Source organism: Oryzias latipes, chromosome 21, assembly GCF_053564925.1.
Source record: "Oryzias latipes strain Hd-rR chromosome 21, Olatipes_Hd-rR_3.1".
NCBI classification, from domain to species: Eukaryota; Metazoa; Chordata; class Actinopteri; order Beloniformes; family Adrianichthyidae; genus Oryzias; species Oryzias latipes.
Genome location: NC_136257.1, coordinates 24,496,747 through 24,515,614, shown reverse-complemented (window position 1 = coordinate 24,515,614; position 18,868 = coordinate 24,496,747). Strand labels below are relative to the sequence as shown.

The 18,868-nt window shown below is 41.5% G+C and overlaps 1 protein-coding gene across 8 annotated transcripts in view; it reads right to left on the bottom strand.

The window, feature by feature from the left end:
- dync1i2a (dynein, cytoplasmic 1, intermediate chain 2a) overlaps positions 1-18,868 on the bottom strand; it is a 20,685-nt gene extending 1,817 nt beyond the window's left edge. The window contains exons 1-15 of one of the 8 annotated variants that reach the window (XM_078939307.1): positions 18,684-18,825; positions 17,673-17,784; positions 14,772-14,889; positions 13,495-13,582; positions 12,497-12,586; positions 12,085-12,200; positions 8,054-8,149; positions 6,811-6,897; positions 6,497-6,659; positions 6,313-6,412; positions 5,583-5,708; positions 3,646-3,792; positions 3,453-3,566; positions 2,945-3,078; positions 1,870-2,014 (exon numbers count right to left, since the gene is read on the bottom strand). In XM_078939307.1, the coding sequence (XP_078795433.1) occupies positions 1,870-2,014; positions 2,945-3,078; positions 3,453-3,566; positions 3,646-3,792; positions 5,583-5,708; positions 6,313-6,412; positions 6,497-6,659; positions 6,811-6,897; positions 8,054-8,149; positions 12,085-12,200; positions 12,497-12,586; positions 13,495-13,582; positions 14,772-14,889; positions 17,673-17,774 (1,626 nt within the window). In that variant the 5' untranslated portion in view covers positions 17,775-17,784; positions 18,684-18,825. Of the gene's footprint in view, positions 1-1,869; positions 2,015-2,944; positions 3,079-3,452; positions 3,567-3,645; positions 3,793-5,582; positions 5,709-6,312; positions 6,413-6,496; positions 6,660-6,810; positions 6,898-8,053; positions 8,150-12,084; positions 12,201-12,496; positions 12,587-13,494; positions 13,583-14,771; positions 14,890-17,672; positions 17,785-18,582 lie in introns of all 8 variants that reach the window. The other 7 variants (XM_011489777.4, XM_020713232.3, XM_078939308.1 and 4 more) reach the window with 7 other exon arrangements.

The window sequence follows — 18,868 nt, the reverse complement described above, 5'->3', positions numbered from 1 at the left end:
GAAGTTTACTAAACAAAAACAAAAAAAAGAAGCGGTTTTTAAGCAAAAAATAGAATAAAAGGTTTTGTTCATTTTTTGGCTATGTCAGAATTCCCTCATTACTGCCTAACCTCTAAAAGCCTGTATTGTGCAGGGCTATCCAGTGCTGAATGCATTTTATAAACATGCTCACTACCTTTTCTTTGAACAGCAAATACAATGTCACTAATTTGCAGAAATAAAAACTTATTTAATATCAACATTTACAAACTAAAACTTTTTACTTTTGATTCTATGTTTTGATTGTGAAATTTTGAATTATTAAAAAATATATACATTTTATATATTCTATATACAGATTAACATTTTTTTTCAAATGTCAAATCACTAAAAGGGCGGCTGTGGGGCAGTGATAGGGCGGTTGACCTCCGATCGAAATATTGCAGGTTCGATTCCTGCCCATATGTCGAAGTGCCCAAGGACACTTCGACACTGAACCCACCTTGCCTCTGGTGGAAGGTTGGCACCAGTGTTCAGCAGCAGAGTGTGAATGGGACTGTAAAGCACTTTGGGCCTTTGAAGATGGTAGTAAAGCGCTATATATAAGTACATGCCATTTACCATTTAAAATGCATTGCATTGGGGTCTATATTTGTCCCTCTAGAGCAGAGGTGGGCACTGAGGGCCGCATTCCTGCATGTTTTCCAGCATACCCTGCTCTGGCATGTTCTAATTGGCTGGACACACCTGAACCAGGTAATCAGCCATGAGTAGGGCAAGACTATCTGGAAATCATGCAGACACACCGGCCCTCGAGGCCTGGAATTGCCCACCCCTGCTCTAGAGGGAACTGATGGACACCTGGATCGAGTGAGAAAATGGTTTATCAGTGAAGTCAATTCAGTCGCCAATTTTTTTTTTGCAATATAGACGTTGACATTTTGAAACCACAAATCCCCTGTGAGCAGTGATTGGTTCAAGTCTGTCTGAGTCATCATTGCTATGACAACCACACTCGCCAATCAGGAGTGAACTTGTTGGAAGATCAACAAGTTCACTCCGAAAAGCGGGCTCAGGAAAATCTGTCAATCAAATGTTGACATGAGATCACATGCTTTTTTTAAGTTTTCTGATTGGCCAGTATTGAATAATTTGCATTAAAGAAAAATCTGGAAGAAAAAAAATGAGAAAAACTTAAATAAATAATAAATAAAAATAATTAAGGTTGCCGAGCAAGAAGGGTTATTCTGTTTATTTCTCAATAGCTGTCTATGGGATTTTGGCTTCTCGGAACCACCTGGTACTTCCTGTTTGGAATGTGGGGGGGAAGGGTTTAATCAGTACGGTTCTCATTTACCCTCCTGAGAACCAGTGCATTAAAATAAAAACTTCCTAAGATCTGACCCAAACACATGACATTTCATTGGAAAGACCAGATTTCAGCACATCTAAAAATGGACAAAATTCCACATTTAGAGAATAAATGGCACTAGAAAGGTGAAGGGAGGAAATTCAATTTTGAATAATAAAAAACATTCTCCTTACCAATGAATCTAGCGTTTTGTAAGGGAATTTTGGGGGAGTCAAATGTCAAAAACAGCCATTTTTTGAGAAGACGGCAAAGGTTTTCCAAAAAATAATTTAATCTGTTTATATTTTGAGAAGAATCTTCTTTAATATTTTAATCCAACCAAAGTGTTGAAAATAAAGAGACATAAAACTGAAGGGTGCCAACAAAAGATTTTAACTGGACTCATTTAAGTGCTGCTAGAAATTTTTAAGACAACATGTTTGTTAATTTGTTTACTACAATTGTTTGCCGATAAAATCGCTACAAAGCTTTTATTTGTGATAGCGTGTGATCGAGGTCAAACTCCTTTAGACGCATACCTTGGTGCTCCACAGCTTGACAGTCCAGTCGAAAGAAGAAGTCACAAACAGATGGGAAAAGTCCAGCGGTCCTGCAGCCGTGTGGCAGTGGATCCCTGTGATGGGGCCGTGATGGCCCTCAAACATCTCACTAATGCCCGCTTTGCTGTCAGCACAAACACAAAGACAGAATGAGTGCAAAAAAGTGGCAATAGTTCATTCTAAAAAAACCTGCGCCGGCATCCAAAGGGTTAACAGTCGGCGCTGGTGTTTGAAACTATTAAGACATTACCTCAAGCAAAAAAAACAACAAGCGCAGATGCACCTCTGCTGGACATATTCACAGCAATCATTGACTTATATCATGTAATTACCAGCAGGGTGGCAAAAGTCCCTTCAGCCGCATGTTGCAGAGCTGTTATCCAACTGAGGCTCAGATAATTAATGTAGAGGGGTAAATACTCAGCATGAGTGATGCTTATGCATTATTAACAGTGATGAGAGTATCATACTATTGCAAATGAGGTAGAAAATTATTCCCCCAATTACAGAGGTGATTCCATTGTGCAAAACGGAGCAGCTAAGCCCTCTGCAGGCTCTGAGTGCAGAACAGGACATTTAGTGCGGCTGACACGTCCCTTTAATGGTACCTGTGATTAAAGCCACATTTCTGCACTGAGGACCTTCCAGCATGAGAAGCTGCAGTCGCTCGAAAGACAACATTGTGGACGAACTGCAGATTTAACTCTGTAATAAGGTCTCACTCTGAGAAATATACTGAGAAAGGGGGGGGGGGGGGGGGGGGGGGGAGAAAAGGATAAGGGGAAAAAATGATTTGTTCTCCATGTATGCATGCCCTTGTTTATATTGAACGACCTTTGCAAACACAACTGACAAGCGGAAAAGAAAAACAGGATGACTGGGCAGGAGTGAAACCTCAAACAGCAGGAGATCAAGTGCTGGATTGCAGTTGCACTGGGAAGTGAGTGGGCTTTATTTATTTGACAGTCAGTCCTAGGTGGGCCTAACAAGCCGCCTCAGTTTCCTTGTGGCGCTCTGGAGGCAGGCCGAGGCTCCGGCTTGCCAACAGACGCACCTTCCATGACGACACGACATGTAGACGGAGCCATCCTCGCTGCCCACAACGAAATTGTTGACGTCTCCGAGGGGGAAAGACATGGAGGTGACAGCTACGGCTTTGGACTGTTTAAACACCAGCTCCATGCTGTCCTGCAGAGGGGAGGGAAACGTGGAACAAGATCCGTTACACGCTCGCAGTTCAGCCCTGTATGCTAACACGCCCTCTGGCCAAGCACAACCTTTAAAAATCATCTGACAGTTTATTAATGCATAATCTAAGTTCAACTAGCACTTTATAAAAAGTTAGGGTTTGACATTAAAGTCTTGGCAGCAAAAGTAGTAATGACACAGCTGGCAAAAAGACAGTTTCCTTCCAAATGAAAAGGAAGCCGCAGGAAAAACAAGGAGAGAAATGCCAAACCGCGCTCTGAAAAGAGGGGAAGTGGCCGCTCTGGATGACTTGATATTCACGACCTGCAGAGACGGGAAGCCTAAATTCAGTTTTCTACAAGCGAAAAGCCTACCTGAGGCTGGGAGAGCATGTCCAAACTCCAGGAGCAAATCTTCCCGTCGGTGGAGATGCTGATCAGGTTGTGGGCATTCTGGGTGCCGACCACATTTACACAATAAACGGGGTGCTGCAGAAACCAGGAGGGAGTCGTTTATGTTCTTCCATTTGGATATAAGAAACAATGAAGGTCGCTGTCGGGTATTCACCGTGTGTGCTGCTGCCGACAGAGGAGTCCTCTGCACCGGAGTCCTCTTGTTGATCCTGCTGTCCCACAGCACAATCTGCCCCGAGTATGTGCCCCCCACCACCACGTTCGGGTGGAACTTCGCAAACGCCGCCGACATGACAGCAGACTGTCAGAAGAAAGAAAAACATTTCAAAGGTTGAACTTAAAGGCGGCATTTGGCTGCAAGGAATTAAGTTGAGCAAGTTCATGACCACAGCAGCTTTTCAGCGACTGCAGCCAATGTGGGTTTCCATGGTAACCATCAGCCACACAGGCAGATCTGTGCTTCCACTGTAACAAACCGTGACATCCGTTTACTGTTGCCAGCGAATGACAGAGCAAAACATGGCCTTTAGCTGGTGGCTCAGTAACAATGCTGTGGAGCCACTAATGAAAACCTGAAGACCCCGTTGGGAATATGAGGCGGTGAGGACTCCATCGTTCATTTTCTCTGCTCCATCATGACATTCCTGAGTACAGATGATTGTCCACGCTGAACCCATTCTGGCTGCTTCGTCCCATCTGTGCAGCAGAGATCAAGATCTCCAATACTCCAGTAGTTTGTCCCACACTAAACTTACTCGACTGTCGACCAAGAAGAAGAAGAGCCTAAAGACCCACTCCAATGAAAATTCTGCTTTTGGTGGCATTTTTCTCATGGTGGAAGACATATATTGAAAATTAAGCAAGAAATTGCCTTTCTAGGTATTTCTTTGTTCGAATCACTGTGAATCAGAAGCAGACGAAAAACAATATTTAAAAAAGATTGTATTGGTGACTTGGAAAACACAACGGGTGGGCCACAATCTCCCGAGCTGGCATCTGACTCGAAACTGCTGGATGGCTCCAACGGTGTTAGGTTAAGGGTGTGAGGGGCTGTAAGCTAGCGGGGACGGGTTTACTGCACACCAACAGTCCCACCAACAACTCAAAAGGGAATTTCTGATGAACTGTTGCCGCTCTGCAGAAACTATGTCCCAGAAAACTACACAAGTGTTTTGATTTTGGTTAAAAATGACATAATTATGACAAAAAGACCACTAGAAACGCTTTTGCATAAATCAAAAAGATGATCGGAGTGTGACTTTAAGTTGAACTAACTAAATTTCTGCAGTCTCAACAACGGCTAGGTTAATCAAGCTGAAACAGAAAACTTTCCTGTATTTGCTAAACACAACCAACCATGACTAAATGAAATGTTACAGCTCCATAACTGAAGGATTCAGGATGTTTAACAACCACAAAATGCAAAATATTAAGTCTTCTTATAAACATTTTCACTGAATACATTCAAATATATTTTTCCATATCTGGAAGCTCAGTCTAGAAATGTAAGCGTGTAAACATAAGAACTTGCAAAAAGATGTATTTTGTGATTTTTGAAGTGGCTTCTGCACCTTCATCCATCACAATGCAGATCCTTCTCCAAACGACGTGATGAAAATGCTCCCACGTCACCTCATGGAGCTGCTTTCCGCCTTCTGTTGGGTTTTATTTGACTGAGCCGTAGGACTATGACTGCATCCGCTCTGAAGGCAACATGTGTTTCTACTCAACTCGTCTTTGTGAGGGAGCCCCAGGGCGAGCATTAGAATACGACAGAGCGGAGCGATGGAGCTCGCTGGTCTCAGAGCGAGCTTGTCTGAACACAGGCCCCTTGTTTAGATGCACATGATAACCAGCCCAGCCCCGCACACACACACACACTTTATCCTGCGGCAGGGCTCGTATTCCCGCTCATCTCCTGCAGCGCAGGTCTTCTCCGGCGCCTCACAAACACGTGTTTGTGGATAACTGCGGTGGAGGTGAATGCCAACATGGTGAATTCATATTGTGAATAAATGCAGGGGGGTGGCAGTGTGAGGGAGGTACATTGGGGGGGGGCAGAAAAAGAAAAACAGACGCTGCTTATGATACCTGACAGTGGAAGACGAATTCTGGAGTCGTTTTCTTGTATTTCATGTTCCAGACTAAAGCCACGCCGTCCGGTTCGTGCGGAGCCTCCTCGTTGTTGTTGTATGAAGCAACCAGGAGCTCAGGATACTAGAAGAGACGGTCAATAAAAATCAGGATTCATATTTCATTCATGCTTCCAATGCTTTTTGGTCACTTTGAGTAACCAGATCTGCAGAAAACATCAATTTGTGTCCACACAAAAAAACATCCAACATCTTAAACAATTCCAGTCCACATTTAGGAAGAAGCACTTTACACATGGGAACAATTAATGATCGTCTTATGTATCAGGTACCGCAAAATGTCCATAGTTAATTTCTCATTACAAAAGGTTTTGCTCCGAGCCACCAGCCAAGTGAACAAAGAGCTGGTGTTCAATCACTGTCGCAAGTCATTGCAGAATCAGGCATTAAATGACATTAGACACCAGAGGAAACAAATCATTAGGGACCACGGCAAAGTGACAATCTGTACGGGACAAATCGAACAATTTCCTGAGGGAGTTTGGGCTGAAAATAAATTCTGTCAAACTTAAGCAACATAATCATAAACCATTATGGCTGTGCCAGTTGTTTCAAAGCAATTACGGCTAACTGCACGCGAAAAACCTGGACAAAAATGTGTGGTTTTTTTGGGTGTCATGGGGGGGGGGGGGGGGGGGGGGGGGTTCAAACATAAACGAAAGAAGAACCTGGGGGGACCAGTCAAGGCAGGTAACAACTCGATGTTTGGACCAGCGCTCGTCCATGAACTGCCTGTTGAGGGACAGCTTTGCTCCCGCCTGAATTTCACTACAAAAAAATGAATTAGAATAACAATCAGCAGCTCATTAAAGAGAAGACAGTTTCAAAGTTTTACAACATCGAAATCTTTACCTCTCCTTCTCGTCCAGGCCCTGGCCGACATAGTCAAAAAAGATGTCCACATGCTCAGACAGGGCTCGCTCAATGATGCGCGTGCTGTGATCAAAGAAATTTGTAAACTCCTCTGAGTGCAGGATTTGGAGTTTTTCCTCCTCTGTCAGCTCATGGGGAGGTGCTGTGCAGAGAAACAAGAAGAAACCCAGATTATCAATGCTCCCTACTTTTACACTTCATGTCAATTGTTTCTGTTTAAGCTAATAATCAAGTTAAAAAATCCTGAATGTCTCGACTCAGGTGATAATCAGGTTTCATTGACAGTGAAATACCTTCCTCTTCCTCCTTTTGGTCAACTTTTTCGGAAGGAATCTCCTCTTTGGGTTGAGGGGCAGCAATTTCCTCCTCCTCTTCTTCCTCTGTTGGCCCCCCCCACCACCACCAAAACAAATCCAGATTTGTTAGACAAAAGCAGCAACAGAAAGCAACATTTGAACGCCTCCATCTCTGAATTGACATATTCATGTGTAGAACTGGCTCCGTTCTTGGTTACACCATTGGTCTGATTAACAAAAGGAACCGTTCTCCGTCCCCGTGGATGTTTCCCACCTTCATTATTTCAGTCCTTTAATAAAAACGCTCCATCCAGCAATTATGAGAGCGGCAATTGATTTTGTATCTCCGCCTGGTGTTTGGTGGATTTGTCAGCACTGTGGCGCCTTTCAAAACAAAAAGATCACGCGTCTCTAAAGCGGGGAAGTTTGTCATTTGTGTTAAAGGGACATGGCGCAGCGGGGGCCTTGTTCTCATTGGGACCCCTGTCTTTCCCAACTGTTAATGAGACTCTAGCCTTTGAATAGAGCGCCTCGCTGTCAGTGGAGCTGCTTCCTCTGTGTCCCAGGAGCAAGTCTCCTCTTTCTAGGCTACCATGCGAGGAGGGAGGGGGGGGAGCAGCTGCCCGGACCCGTCCCCCATTGGACCGGCCAGATGACAGCATGGTGCAAAAGCAGATGGTGATGCTGGGATTGTCTTGTGCTCTTCAGAGGTGGCATGGGGATGGCACAGAGGTTTTCCGCCTGGCTGCTCCGAGACAAGCTTCTCCCTGAACGGCAAGCCTGCGCAATTATCATCCTAGCAGGAGGTCCTGCGACTCCTATTCAAGCTCAGAGAATGTACAACAAAATACAGGCCACACCAGCTGGCAAACTGCACGCTGGTCTCACCTCAAAGATGATGAATATACAAACACATCTTTAGGAGAGGGGATTTATCTAGATGTTTTAATTTGAAAATAAAAAAGGTGTTACTTCCTGCAAGGGTTAGCCCCTAATCTTAGATTATGCCAGAACCCCCCTGCTGAGATAATCTAAATGGTAACATCATCTGTCCCTTTCTTCTCTTTTTTGGACAGGGATTTTGGGGGCCAAAAGGTTGTTGGGAGCACTGATGAATTTACAGCGCTGGGCTTGATGGCACCGGCCATTTCAATGGAGGACCCAACGGGAGAAAGTTACTTTTTTTTTCTTCTCCTCCTTTCAAGGGCCTCAATCAGGCTTATAGGAAAACAGTAATCACCGTCTTTCAGCGAGTTCTGCGAGTTCTCGTCAGCCCTTTCCCTGGTGGGGCAGCCGGAGCAATCAACCTGCCAGGCATTAGGAGCGGACAGACGATCTGAAAATAAAGGGTATAATGCACCTGCCAGCCAAAATGGCCATTTAGAGAAAAAAAAGATAGTGATCCTGGTGACCTCACTGGGGATGTGCTGGGTGGGGGAGGCAGGGGGAAAAAAAGGGGAGGGTGGGTTGCATTTAACTGAATTCAACCAGATCAATGATGTCCCACGCACTGACACCTTTTCTCAAAGCAGGCCCAATTACGGCTTTTGTACCCCCTTACAAAATAAAAGCTTTTTTTTTTTTCTAAAGGAGAGGAGCCAACCAGGAGAAAGGGGTGGGGAACGCAAACGCAAGTCAAAAGATAATATATTAATGCAAACACGTCTACTATACGACTTTTGCAGGTGCTTTTCACTTCCTGTGACATAGGATTGGACTCCAGCACGTGGACAGACTTTGATGGGCTTTTTAAAAATGGAGGCCAACAGTTAAGCAAAGATTCCACTTGCTGGGAGCAAAGAACTCCAAATCTTTTTATTAAATAAAATCCAGAAAACTAATTGAAATCCGAAAATTGGTGAGATCACGTACCAAACAAAAACGTTTACAAATGGAGAAATGAAGTGAAACTTTCAGCTTAAAAATAATCAGCCACGCAACCACTACCTTAAAAAAAAGAAACGGCACTGATGATCAAGTAGATAAAATCTCACTACAATCAGAAGTAGCACTTGAAACAAAAAGGCCATTAAGGGCTTTTGTGATTAAAAGTTTTGACCTGCCTCTGAATTCAGAGTGATTAAAACAATCATATTTAATTAAATATTACATCTACTAAGCATGCTCCGCGCAATTGTGACAAGCCTTTTTTGAAATGCCGCACTAAACCAACCTGTACGCCCTTCTACCCCCCCCCCCCACATGTAACAATATCTCTCTCCATAATTACAGCCTCTAATTGAAGAGCGAATATTGATGCGACTAACGAGCAGAAATCACAAAAATTGAAGAAGACTAACAACAGAAAGTTCACAAAACTCAGTGACCAACATAATTTTGTTCAGAAAAAAAAATTTAATTCCATAAGGAGTTTATATTTAATAATTCAACGAGTATATGTAGACCCAAAGAAATCCATGTTAGCAACTTTAGTTTTAAAGTAACAAAACAAATCTAAAAGCCATCTTCTCTGGCTTCCTGAAGTCATTTCTTTGCTGGATAGGAGTTAGGATGTGAAAGAATTGAACAAAGAACTGGAAAACAGTAGACCAGAGAATGTCTTATCTGTATCTTTTAGATTTATAGTCATTGACTGTATATGAGAACTGGACTGAGTGACCCCTCCTCCCCCGCGTTCCAAACAGGAAGTACCCGCTGGCTCCAAGAGGCCAAACTTCTGTTGAAAAAATGAATAGCTATTCCTCAGTCATTCTGTTTGTCAGAATAAACGTTCTTGCTCAGATACTTTTTTTTTAACTACTTCTTAATCATTCTACTTTTTTTCACGATATTTTTTCCTGTATTGCAAGTTATTCAAGTTATAAACTGGCCAATCAGAGGCCTCAATAAAAGTATGTGGTTTCATGTCAAACATCTAAAATGTTTGATTGACAGATTTTCTTAAGCTTTCAAGTGGTTGCTTGAACAAGCTCACTCCTGATTCACGGAGTGGTTGCCACAGAAATTATGACTTATACCGACTCAGAGGAATACTTACGGATGTCATCTGTCTCCAAATGGCGGTGTCCATAATGCTAGAAAAATAACGACTGAATTGACTTCCTCTGGTTGGAGCCGGAAGTAAGTCATTCTCTATGTCACCGTCCCTCTGTCCAGTCAATGTTTATAGTCAGTTTATTTTAGCTCCGATGTTGACATTCACTGAATCCAATCCCATTTTTTTTAATGCAAATAGACGTGCAAGACTAAAAAAGTTTGAGTGCAAATTTATGGTTAATTCTTTTTTTAACCTTGAGGTTTATAACATGTATAAAGTTGTCATGGACATAAAATAAAACCCCAGAAGTGAAATAGTCTTTTATTTTTTTTTAGCACTTCACTGAATGTTTCTATATCAAACAACTAGGTGGTTATTTTGTAAATCTAGCATGGTTCCTGTTAAGCTTTTACCCTGGATGGGCTTTAATCTGGAAGTTATGGTGCTGCTATCCCTATTTTTTGTTTCTTTTTGTTATTTCATAGCACAAGTTAGGCTTAATAAGTCTAACAATTGACACAATAAACCGTTGATCTCAAAGTTCTATCTATAATTGTGTGTAAAGTTGTGAACACATTTTAAAAAGGGATTTTTTCCCTTCCTAATTTAGTGATAAATGTAAATTCCCACCATAGAGGAATTCATTTTTTATGAAGTATGAATATTCATGTTGTAAAGTTAGGTCAATTTGCATTAAGGCGATGCCCACCTATAGCTTTACAGTTCGGTCAAACCACTTCCTGTGTGACCCGTCTTCATGAGCATGAGTCTACACGTGGCCTTTTTGTCACACCAGTGTGTAAATATCGGACAGCTTAAGTGCAGGCAATGTTAGCAAGTCTCTCCAACTATACCACAGTAAAAATAAAGTGTTGTGAAAAACCATAAGGAAAGATTTTGGGGAGCAGAGACTGCTCAGCGCGTCATGCTGATCGCCATTATCTCACAAAACTTGGAATTAGTAAACTGTCTCCTCAACTGCTCAGCGGAGTTTTGTGCGTGAAAGCTGGTCTAAAATCTTCGACTTCTTTTTCCTTGCGAAATGTCACGTCAAAGCGGCGGGAAACTTCGGGGCTGAAGCGGCCAGGGCACGGAAGCGGGGCCCTCTAATGCCACCGCCTGCTGACCTTGAGAGTGCTGTGCCTTCGCCTCCTTTTTTTGACAATACAATAAACGGCTCAATCAGAGAGCAGCCCCAATGCCGCTCTACACATCAGAAATGTGGTGAGGGGGAGCAAGCTGGGAAGAAGATGCCATCTCATCGAGTGCCAGAAGCGATGGTGTGAAAATGCACAATGTCACTGAGTGTGTTTTGTTACATGCCTGTTAGGTGAGGGGAGAAGACAGAGATGGGAGGGAGTTGATGAAATGATTACACAGTGGTAGCGATGGGGAACAGGGGTGGGGGGTGGGGGGGGGGGGGGGGGGGGGGCTGGCAAAAACCTACGTTGTTTAACACAGTTCTACTACGCTCAAAAGAGTCCACAGCAAAAAAATGTCAAGGATGCTCTTCATCCTTCACTAGTTCTGCTCACAGATTTCCACATAATTTGACCTCGCTGAAAAGCATGTTAACTGATGCAGACTGAAGAACCGGTAAAAAGTGGACGGTCAAAACAGAGATCCTAATCACGGTTTCAGTGGAGCGCATTATTTACCAACTGCCATCACAGAAATCAGCCCAGAACCAGCAGCGCCACCACAAATTCAGCATATTTTATGCAACATGTGTTCAACATGTGGATTTCCGCGCACTCCCAAATGTACTCCGGGTCCAACCGCATGAAAAATTCGGTCGACCAATTACATACATATCAACACGCTTCAGAGGCAATAATCAGATGAATGCGCTGCGCTTCATATCTTCCGCTCCAATCGCATTTCTCCTTCCTGTCACTGGTTTTCTCATCCTGCTCGTTAATTATACCCGAGCAGAGTCGGTGGTGAGGTTCAGAGGAGCAGAGCTTGTCTGAATTTCATCTCCACACCAACTTCTCGTGTTTCCTGGGCCTCATTTTTTACCCTCTGCTTTCATCTCAGTGTTTGGTAAACCTCTTCCTCTTGTCATGAGCTTCCGCTTCCCATTTGTGAGCCCACAGTTCCCCTGTTGGGAATATTTTAGCGTGAAGTGGTCGATTCTTTGAGTATAATGCAGATTTTGACCAAAAATGTTTTCTAAAGCACTCAGTTTATTCAGGAGAAACGCTATTTCCTTTACTCTGACCAAACTTTAGTCTGGGTTTTTAAGTGAATAAATGAAAATCTTGTGTCACCTTTATTGGCAGGGGTCATGGCGGGGGTCTGGGTCTCTTTTGAATAGGACACAGTTTCCCGAGGCGGGAAATCCACTTGTGTGACTTTGGCCATTCCCAATTTTGGGGTGACATGCCTAAAAACAAAATACATCTCAACTTTGGTACAACATACACACAATACATCCAAACATAATAAGCAATAGCATCAATACTTAGATTTATTTAACCGTTCTCAGCTCTTTCAGACATAATCTTTAGCTGGCATTAAGTAAAGTCATGGAACGGCAAAAGTTCTACTAACAAATCAAGTTACTAAAAAGCTTTCATCAGAGCTTCATGTCATGCACTGGCTTCCCAAAGAAGGTTAACTGCAGTTTTTCTGACTTTCAAAGAAGTAATCATGCCAAAGACTGAGAGAAAGGAAAATGACCAGGAAAGTAGAGAAGAGAGTGTCCAGTACCCCAGCTCAGAATCAGAATGAAGTTGGAGAGCGGACGGGTCAGAGTCCCAGTGCAGAGTCCTGATTAGTGTCACACCAACAAGGCGGCATTAGTGACAGAGAGACAGCCAAGCATAAACAAGAAGCTATAAAGACAGCATTCTGCCACACAACATGCCCACTGGATTTTGAGCAGAAAAATTGATATTAATTACGGGAAAATATTTTGATTTACATCTTTTTTTTTTTCAAAAGCCCAGCGGGTCTGCTTCAAATGCAGGGATACACACAGACCCCCAGAGAGTGATGACACAGTCGGCAGCGGGCAGCATGCAAAAACGGTGTCACCCCGAAAAGACTCAGAGGGTAGTGCAGGCTGAGACGGGAGGGGAGAGAGACAACCCCTCAGGGAGACAACATGACCTCCATGTGTGTAGGAAACGGCCATGCTGGTGAGGAAAATGAGTCAACGCGCAAGGGGAACAGCTCACCGGGGCTGATGGGACGCTGGGGGAGCTTAAATTTCAGCCCAAGGAAGGGGCTCTAATGAGGGGTTAAGAAGTCCCCCAGGCGTCACTGCAGCATGCTGCTTTATTGTTGCTTTGGGATCGCTCTAATTCAATGGTACATGAATCAAATGAACATGGGCTCATTTAGCAAAGACTTGGCATCGTTCTTGGCAATGATAGAAGACTTAAAAAAATTTAAAAAAACATTTAAAGGTTAAGAGCACAAAAAGGCCCAAAAACGTTGAAACCTTCTCACTCTTCTCTCAAAATGCTTTCTAACTGATTTACTGCACAATTCATGTGTAACTAACAAAAAATGCAACAAAAAAAGAGAAAAATATCACTTTTTGAGAAACTCCATAAAGAGAAAACGTAATAAAGCTGCAAATTCAGCTGTGTTCTCCCAGACCGTAACTATTTCTGAGTGAAGCTGCTCAGCTGGGAACTTTTTCTGTAGAATGAAGAAGGGCTTCTGCGTACCTGGGACCGGCAGCTCCATCAGAGTCCTGGCTCCCTGCCTCACTTGGCGTGCCTGCAGATTTGGCAATGGGAGACGTGGGAGCAGGAACTGCAGAAGGAGATAAAGACAATTATCAAAAATTACAATGATGAGAGACCACACTATTTACAGCAATGCAGCAAAAATGTGTCATTAAAGTTTTGCTTGAGGATGTATTGACAGAGTTCTTCTAAATATCAAAAGGGAACTTCTCTAGAAGGGAACTTCACTCCACAAAATGAGGAGGGAGGATATATACATATTTATATATACACAGAATAATATGAATATATTATATATACACAGAATTAAAAATAAAGCTGCCTTCATTAACTTCATAATCAAATATTTTTTTCAATTTTAAACACCATAAAAAAAACACCAGATAGTCATTCGTAGTACCTCCATGGTGCTTTTGAAGTTTTGCTTTATGTTTGTGGCCTCTAAAGGAGATCCTTGTTATGGATCTCTACTGCCATCTGCTGTTAATGACATGTCAGTGCTCTGACAATCAGCTTTGGCTGGGATTGCATCTCTGCAGATTGTTTTTATTGTTTTAAATATTCATGTCATGCTTCCTTTACATCTTAGGTCAACATTTCACAAAACAAATTCAACCGTAATAAATTCAGAACTATCACCTTCATTTTTTTTAAAAAGAAAGTTCTTACAGTAATAAAATTAAAATATATTATAGCTACATAAATCAAATCAAACTTTATTTATAGAAAAAAATCCCCTCGTCTTTTACTTTGTACTAGCCTATTGGCCTGTTCGATGTTTACCAAAAATAAAAACAGAATAATTTGTTAATTTTAGTCCTGAAATCACAAGTAAAAATGAGTTTAAATCAAGTTTAAAACAACTTCTACTAGATAAAATAACGGAAACCAGTCATCGTTATTTCTCTAAACCACTCTTTACTTCTCTAATTTTCTAATTCAAGGTAAATTATAACCACAAAGTTACAAAAAACTATTTAAATGTTTAAAAAAAAAAGATTGGTTAGCAGAACTTGACTGTAACTGATCCATTGAAGAATACCTATAATTATATCTATCAATTACCTATAATAATAACTGAAAATTAAGTGCAATACTTTGATAATTTGCTACTAAATAAGGATGTAAATTGAATCACATACAAACATTTATTTAGAACAGTGTGTGTGTTTTCTTTTTGTAGAATGGGGTAGTACAGATTTAAAAAGCAGACAAAAAAATAAACACGTTTGCTATAAATGTAGAAATAAATATACCGGCTGAAACATCTGTGGTTATGCCCACACTTTGCAGAAGGGCCTCAGCTTCCCGTCTCTTTTTCTCCAAGTCCGAATCATCCGCCTGGAGGGCAGCTTCCTTCAGCTGTTGGTCCGTCTGAAGCACAAACGCAAAACTTTAGGACAACTTCTTTTGAGAGATTTATGTAAAAACTAACCTCATTTCCATCCTCATTTGCATTAACTGCACTTTGTTTAGACTTCACAGATGAATAGCATTACCAAAGAGTAATAGTGTGAAAAACATAAATACAGTGGTATGAGAGAGTTCGGGCACCCCTGATAATGTTCAAGATTTTTCTTCATAAATCATTGGTTGTTCGGATCATCAATTTCAGTTTAATATAATCATATAGCAGATGAACACTGTGATATTTGAGATGTGAAATGAAGTTTATTGGATTTAAAGAAACTGTGCAATAATTACTTAAACAAAAATAGGCAGGTGCGTAAATTTGGGGACTCCTGTTGTTTTATTGATTTGACTACCTTTAGCAATAATTATTGGAACACAAAATTTGTTTTATAAGCTCATTGACCCTTGACCTACATACAATTGTGAAGCCAATCATGAGAAGAGGTATCTAAGGTGGCCAAGAGCAAGTTTTTCTCCTCTTTGCATCTTCTCTGAAGAATGTCAACATGGGAACCTCAAAACAGCTGTCAGATGACCTGAAAACAAAGATTGTTCAACATCATAGTTTAGGTGAAGGATCCAAAAAGCTTGCTAAGAGATTTCAGCTGTCAATTTCCACTGTGAAGAATATAGAGAGAAAATGGAAGACCACAGGCGCAGTTCAAGCAAAGGCCCAGAGTGGCCGCCCCAGAAAAATCTCAGATAGGCAGAGGCGAATGATGGTGAGAACAATCCAACTCAACCCACAGACCAGCTCTAAAGACCTAACGTGATCTGGCTGCAGATGGTGTCACTGTGCATCGTTCAACCATTCAGCACACTTTGGACAAGGAGATGCTGTGTGGGAGAGTAAAGGCCTGTTCACACCGGGACGAATTGTTTAACGCCTCGTGACTAAACAAAGGGCCCCAATGAGAGTGTGCACACCGACGCGAAAAAACGCCAGGCGTTAAAGCGTCAAAAAAAAAAAAACGCCTCGGGTTCGTTTTTTTTTTCGACGCGTCGCGTCGAAATCTACTCGACCAATGAGAATGGCGCTTTTGCTCACGTGTCTGGAGCTTCTGAAGTTACAGTAAAACACAACTTGGGGGCGCTCAAACACAAAACTGCCTTGCTGAGCACACATACCAGCGAAGAAGATAGACGCCAAGTAGCGTCTACACAGCCGCGAAGCAATAATGACGGACATTCTAAAATATCCCCGAACCAAGCACCAGTTGGACCTACTGGTGCTTGAAATATTCATGTTTTCGTTGTTTGATTCTGACAAGCGTGTAAATACTTGCTCTCTTCTTCTGAGTGAAAAGCGACTTTAAGAAGCGTAAAGTTGCGCAGCGCCACCTTGTGTACAGGAGTATTTCTGTTTTACATTAAGCGCCATCTAATGTCAGGGAATGAAATTGCATGTTCGCTCCACTCATCGTCAGCGAAAATCGCCTGGGTGTGAACACAAAAAACGTGGCGAAAAACGCTGGCGAATAACGCCTGGCGAATATTCGTCCCGGTGTGTACGGGCCTTAATGTGGAAGAAGCCTTTTCTGCGAACATGCCACAAACAGAGTCGCTTGAGGAGTGCTAAAGCACATTTGGTTAAGCCAGCTTCATTTTGGAATAAGGTTCTGTTGACTGATGAAACTAAAATGGAGTTATTTGGACATAACAAGGGGCGGTATGCTCTGCGAACAAAGAATACAGCATTCCAAGACAAACACTTACTACCCTCAGTCAAATTTGGTGGCGGTTCCATCATGCTTTGGGGCTGTGTGGCCAGTGCAGGTACTGGAAATCTTGTCAAAGTTGAAGGTCGCATGGATTCCAGTCAGTATCAGCAGATTCTTATAAACAATGTTCAAGAATCAGTGACAAAGTTGAAGTTGCGCCGGGGCTGGATACTTCAACAAGACAATGACCCTAAACACAGCTCTAATACTATGAAGGCATTCATGCAGAGGAACAAGTACAATGTTCTGGAATGGCCATCTCAGTCCCCAGACCTGAATATTATTGAAAATCTGTGGTGTGATTTAAAGCGGGCTGTGCATGCTCGTACGTCATCAAATTTGACTGAACTGGAAAGGTATTGCAAAGAGGAAAGGTCCAAAATACCTTCAACCAGAATCCAGGCTCTTATTGGAATCTATAGGAAGCGACTGGAGGCTGTCATTTCTGCAAAACGAGGATCTACTAAATATTGATGGCATGTTTCTGTTGGGGTGCCCAAATTTACGCACCTGCCTATTTTTGTTTAAGTAATTTTTGCACAGTTTCTTTAAATCCAATAAACTTCATTTCACTTCTCAAATATCACTGTGTTCATCTGCTATATGATTAATGAAATGAAATGAAATTGATGATCCAGACAACCAATGATTTATGAAGAAAAATCTTGAAAATTATCAGGTGTGCCCAAACTTTCTCAAACCACTGTATAAATAGATTTGATTCAAAACTACTAAGCAAGCGACTTGCTCTCTGAAATGTTATAATGAAGGTTAGTTGTCTCTGACTGTGTTTGGTATGTTTGATTGCACAGTAGTTGTTAAAAATACAATTTATTAATTTGAACTTAAACCTCATAAAGGGAGAAAAAAAGAAAAGAAAAAAAAGTACAATTTAGCCTGCTTGTTACAGCATTAAGATTGTTAAATATCAGAAAAAATATGGGATTATATAATCTGTCATGCTTTCATCGGGATAATGGGAGTAATTCTCAATATCAACAAAGATTTACAAAAACATAGGACCTTTTTGCGCTCCTCCTCCTTTCTTCTTTTCTCTTCCCTGATTTGTGCCAAGCGCTGCTTCTTCCTTTCAAGCTCTGCTTTGAGCTCACTTTTGTCAGACATGATGCCAAAGCTGGATAAAAAAATAAAAATAAAAAAAATAATTAATCTTCCATTTTTGCTTCAAGGTGATTTATTTCAATTACACCGCTCATTGCATGAATAATCAAACTTTTATAATTAACTTTCATCAGAAAACTCCATTAATAGATTCGTGTGCAAATACACCTTTTTAACAACAGATAAAGGTCAGTCAAATTAGATAAAAATAGGAGTAATCTAAACGGAAGAAATCCGTATTCCAACAGGTCACACTAGTTGCACCGTCGGTGTTTGACCAGTCTTTGTCATGAGGCTAGCAGAGCCACACCCAGCTATAACAGTTTTTAGGACCAAGTTTGTCAAATACGTGATTGTCTTGTTCCCTTGTGTCTGATTCGCAATGAAATAAGAATTTAGAATTAGACTTTCAAAAAGTTTCGAGCTCAACCGTTTATGTCTGGCTTTTTCAGGTATCAAAGTAAAGCTAGCAGGACAGGAGAGCATCGCTTTCGCTAACTTTAGCTTCTATACTCAATTAGCTTCAGAACTAGATTCTATTTTTCTGTGGCACAAAAAGGTTATTTGAACATTGCTTTAATTAAAATACATCAATTTTATTTAAAAAAAAATGAAGAAGAAAGAAAAAGAAAACAATAAATCAACTACACAGACTGCTGAGTTTTCCGAACAGCTAGCTTAGGAGCAAAACATTTGCAACGCTTTCCATTTTTACTAGTTATTTGCAATCAGAGCAAAAATGTCAAGATACAACAGGTTACGTGTGAGTGATAACTTAAACTAAGATGGGTTGTAAACACAGACAACGAACCTTGAAGCAGGTGTTTTGTGACCTGACACAAACGCTTCGATAACAACACAATCCAGACGCCAACCAAAGTACAGGTGCCGAGAAGTGCCAAAAGTACTTACCCAAAACGTGGCTGTTCTTATCTTGACGATGGTAAAAGAAACGCTTTTGACTGTAATTATTTCAAATAATTCATTCACATTTCTAACAAAACAACAGTTTGTTTTCCTTTTTTGTGTTTAAGTCGAAAAGCACAAACAAGAACCGTAACTCAACTACATTAAAATGTTTATCAAATTGGGTCTGG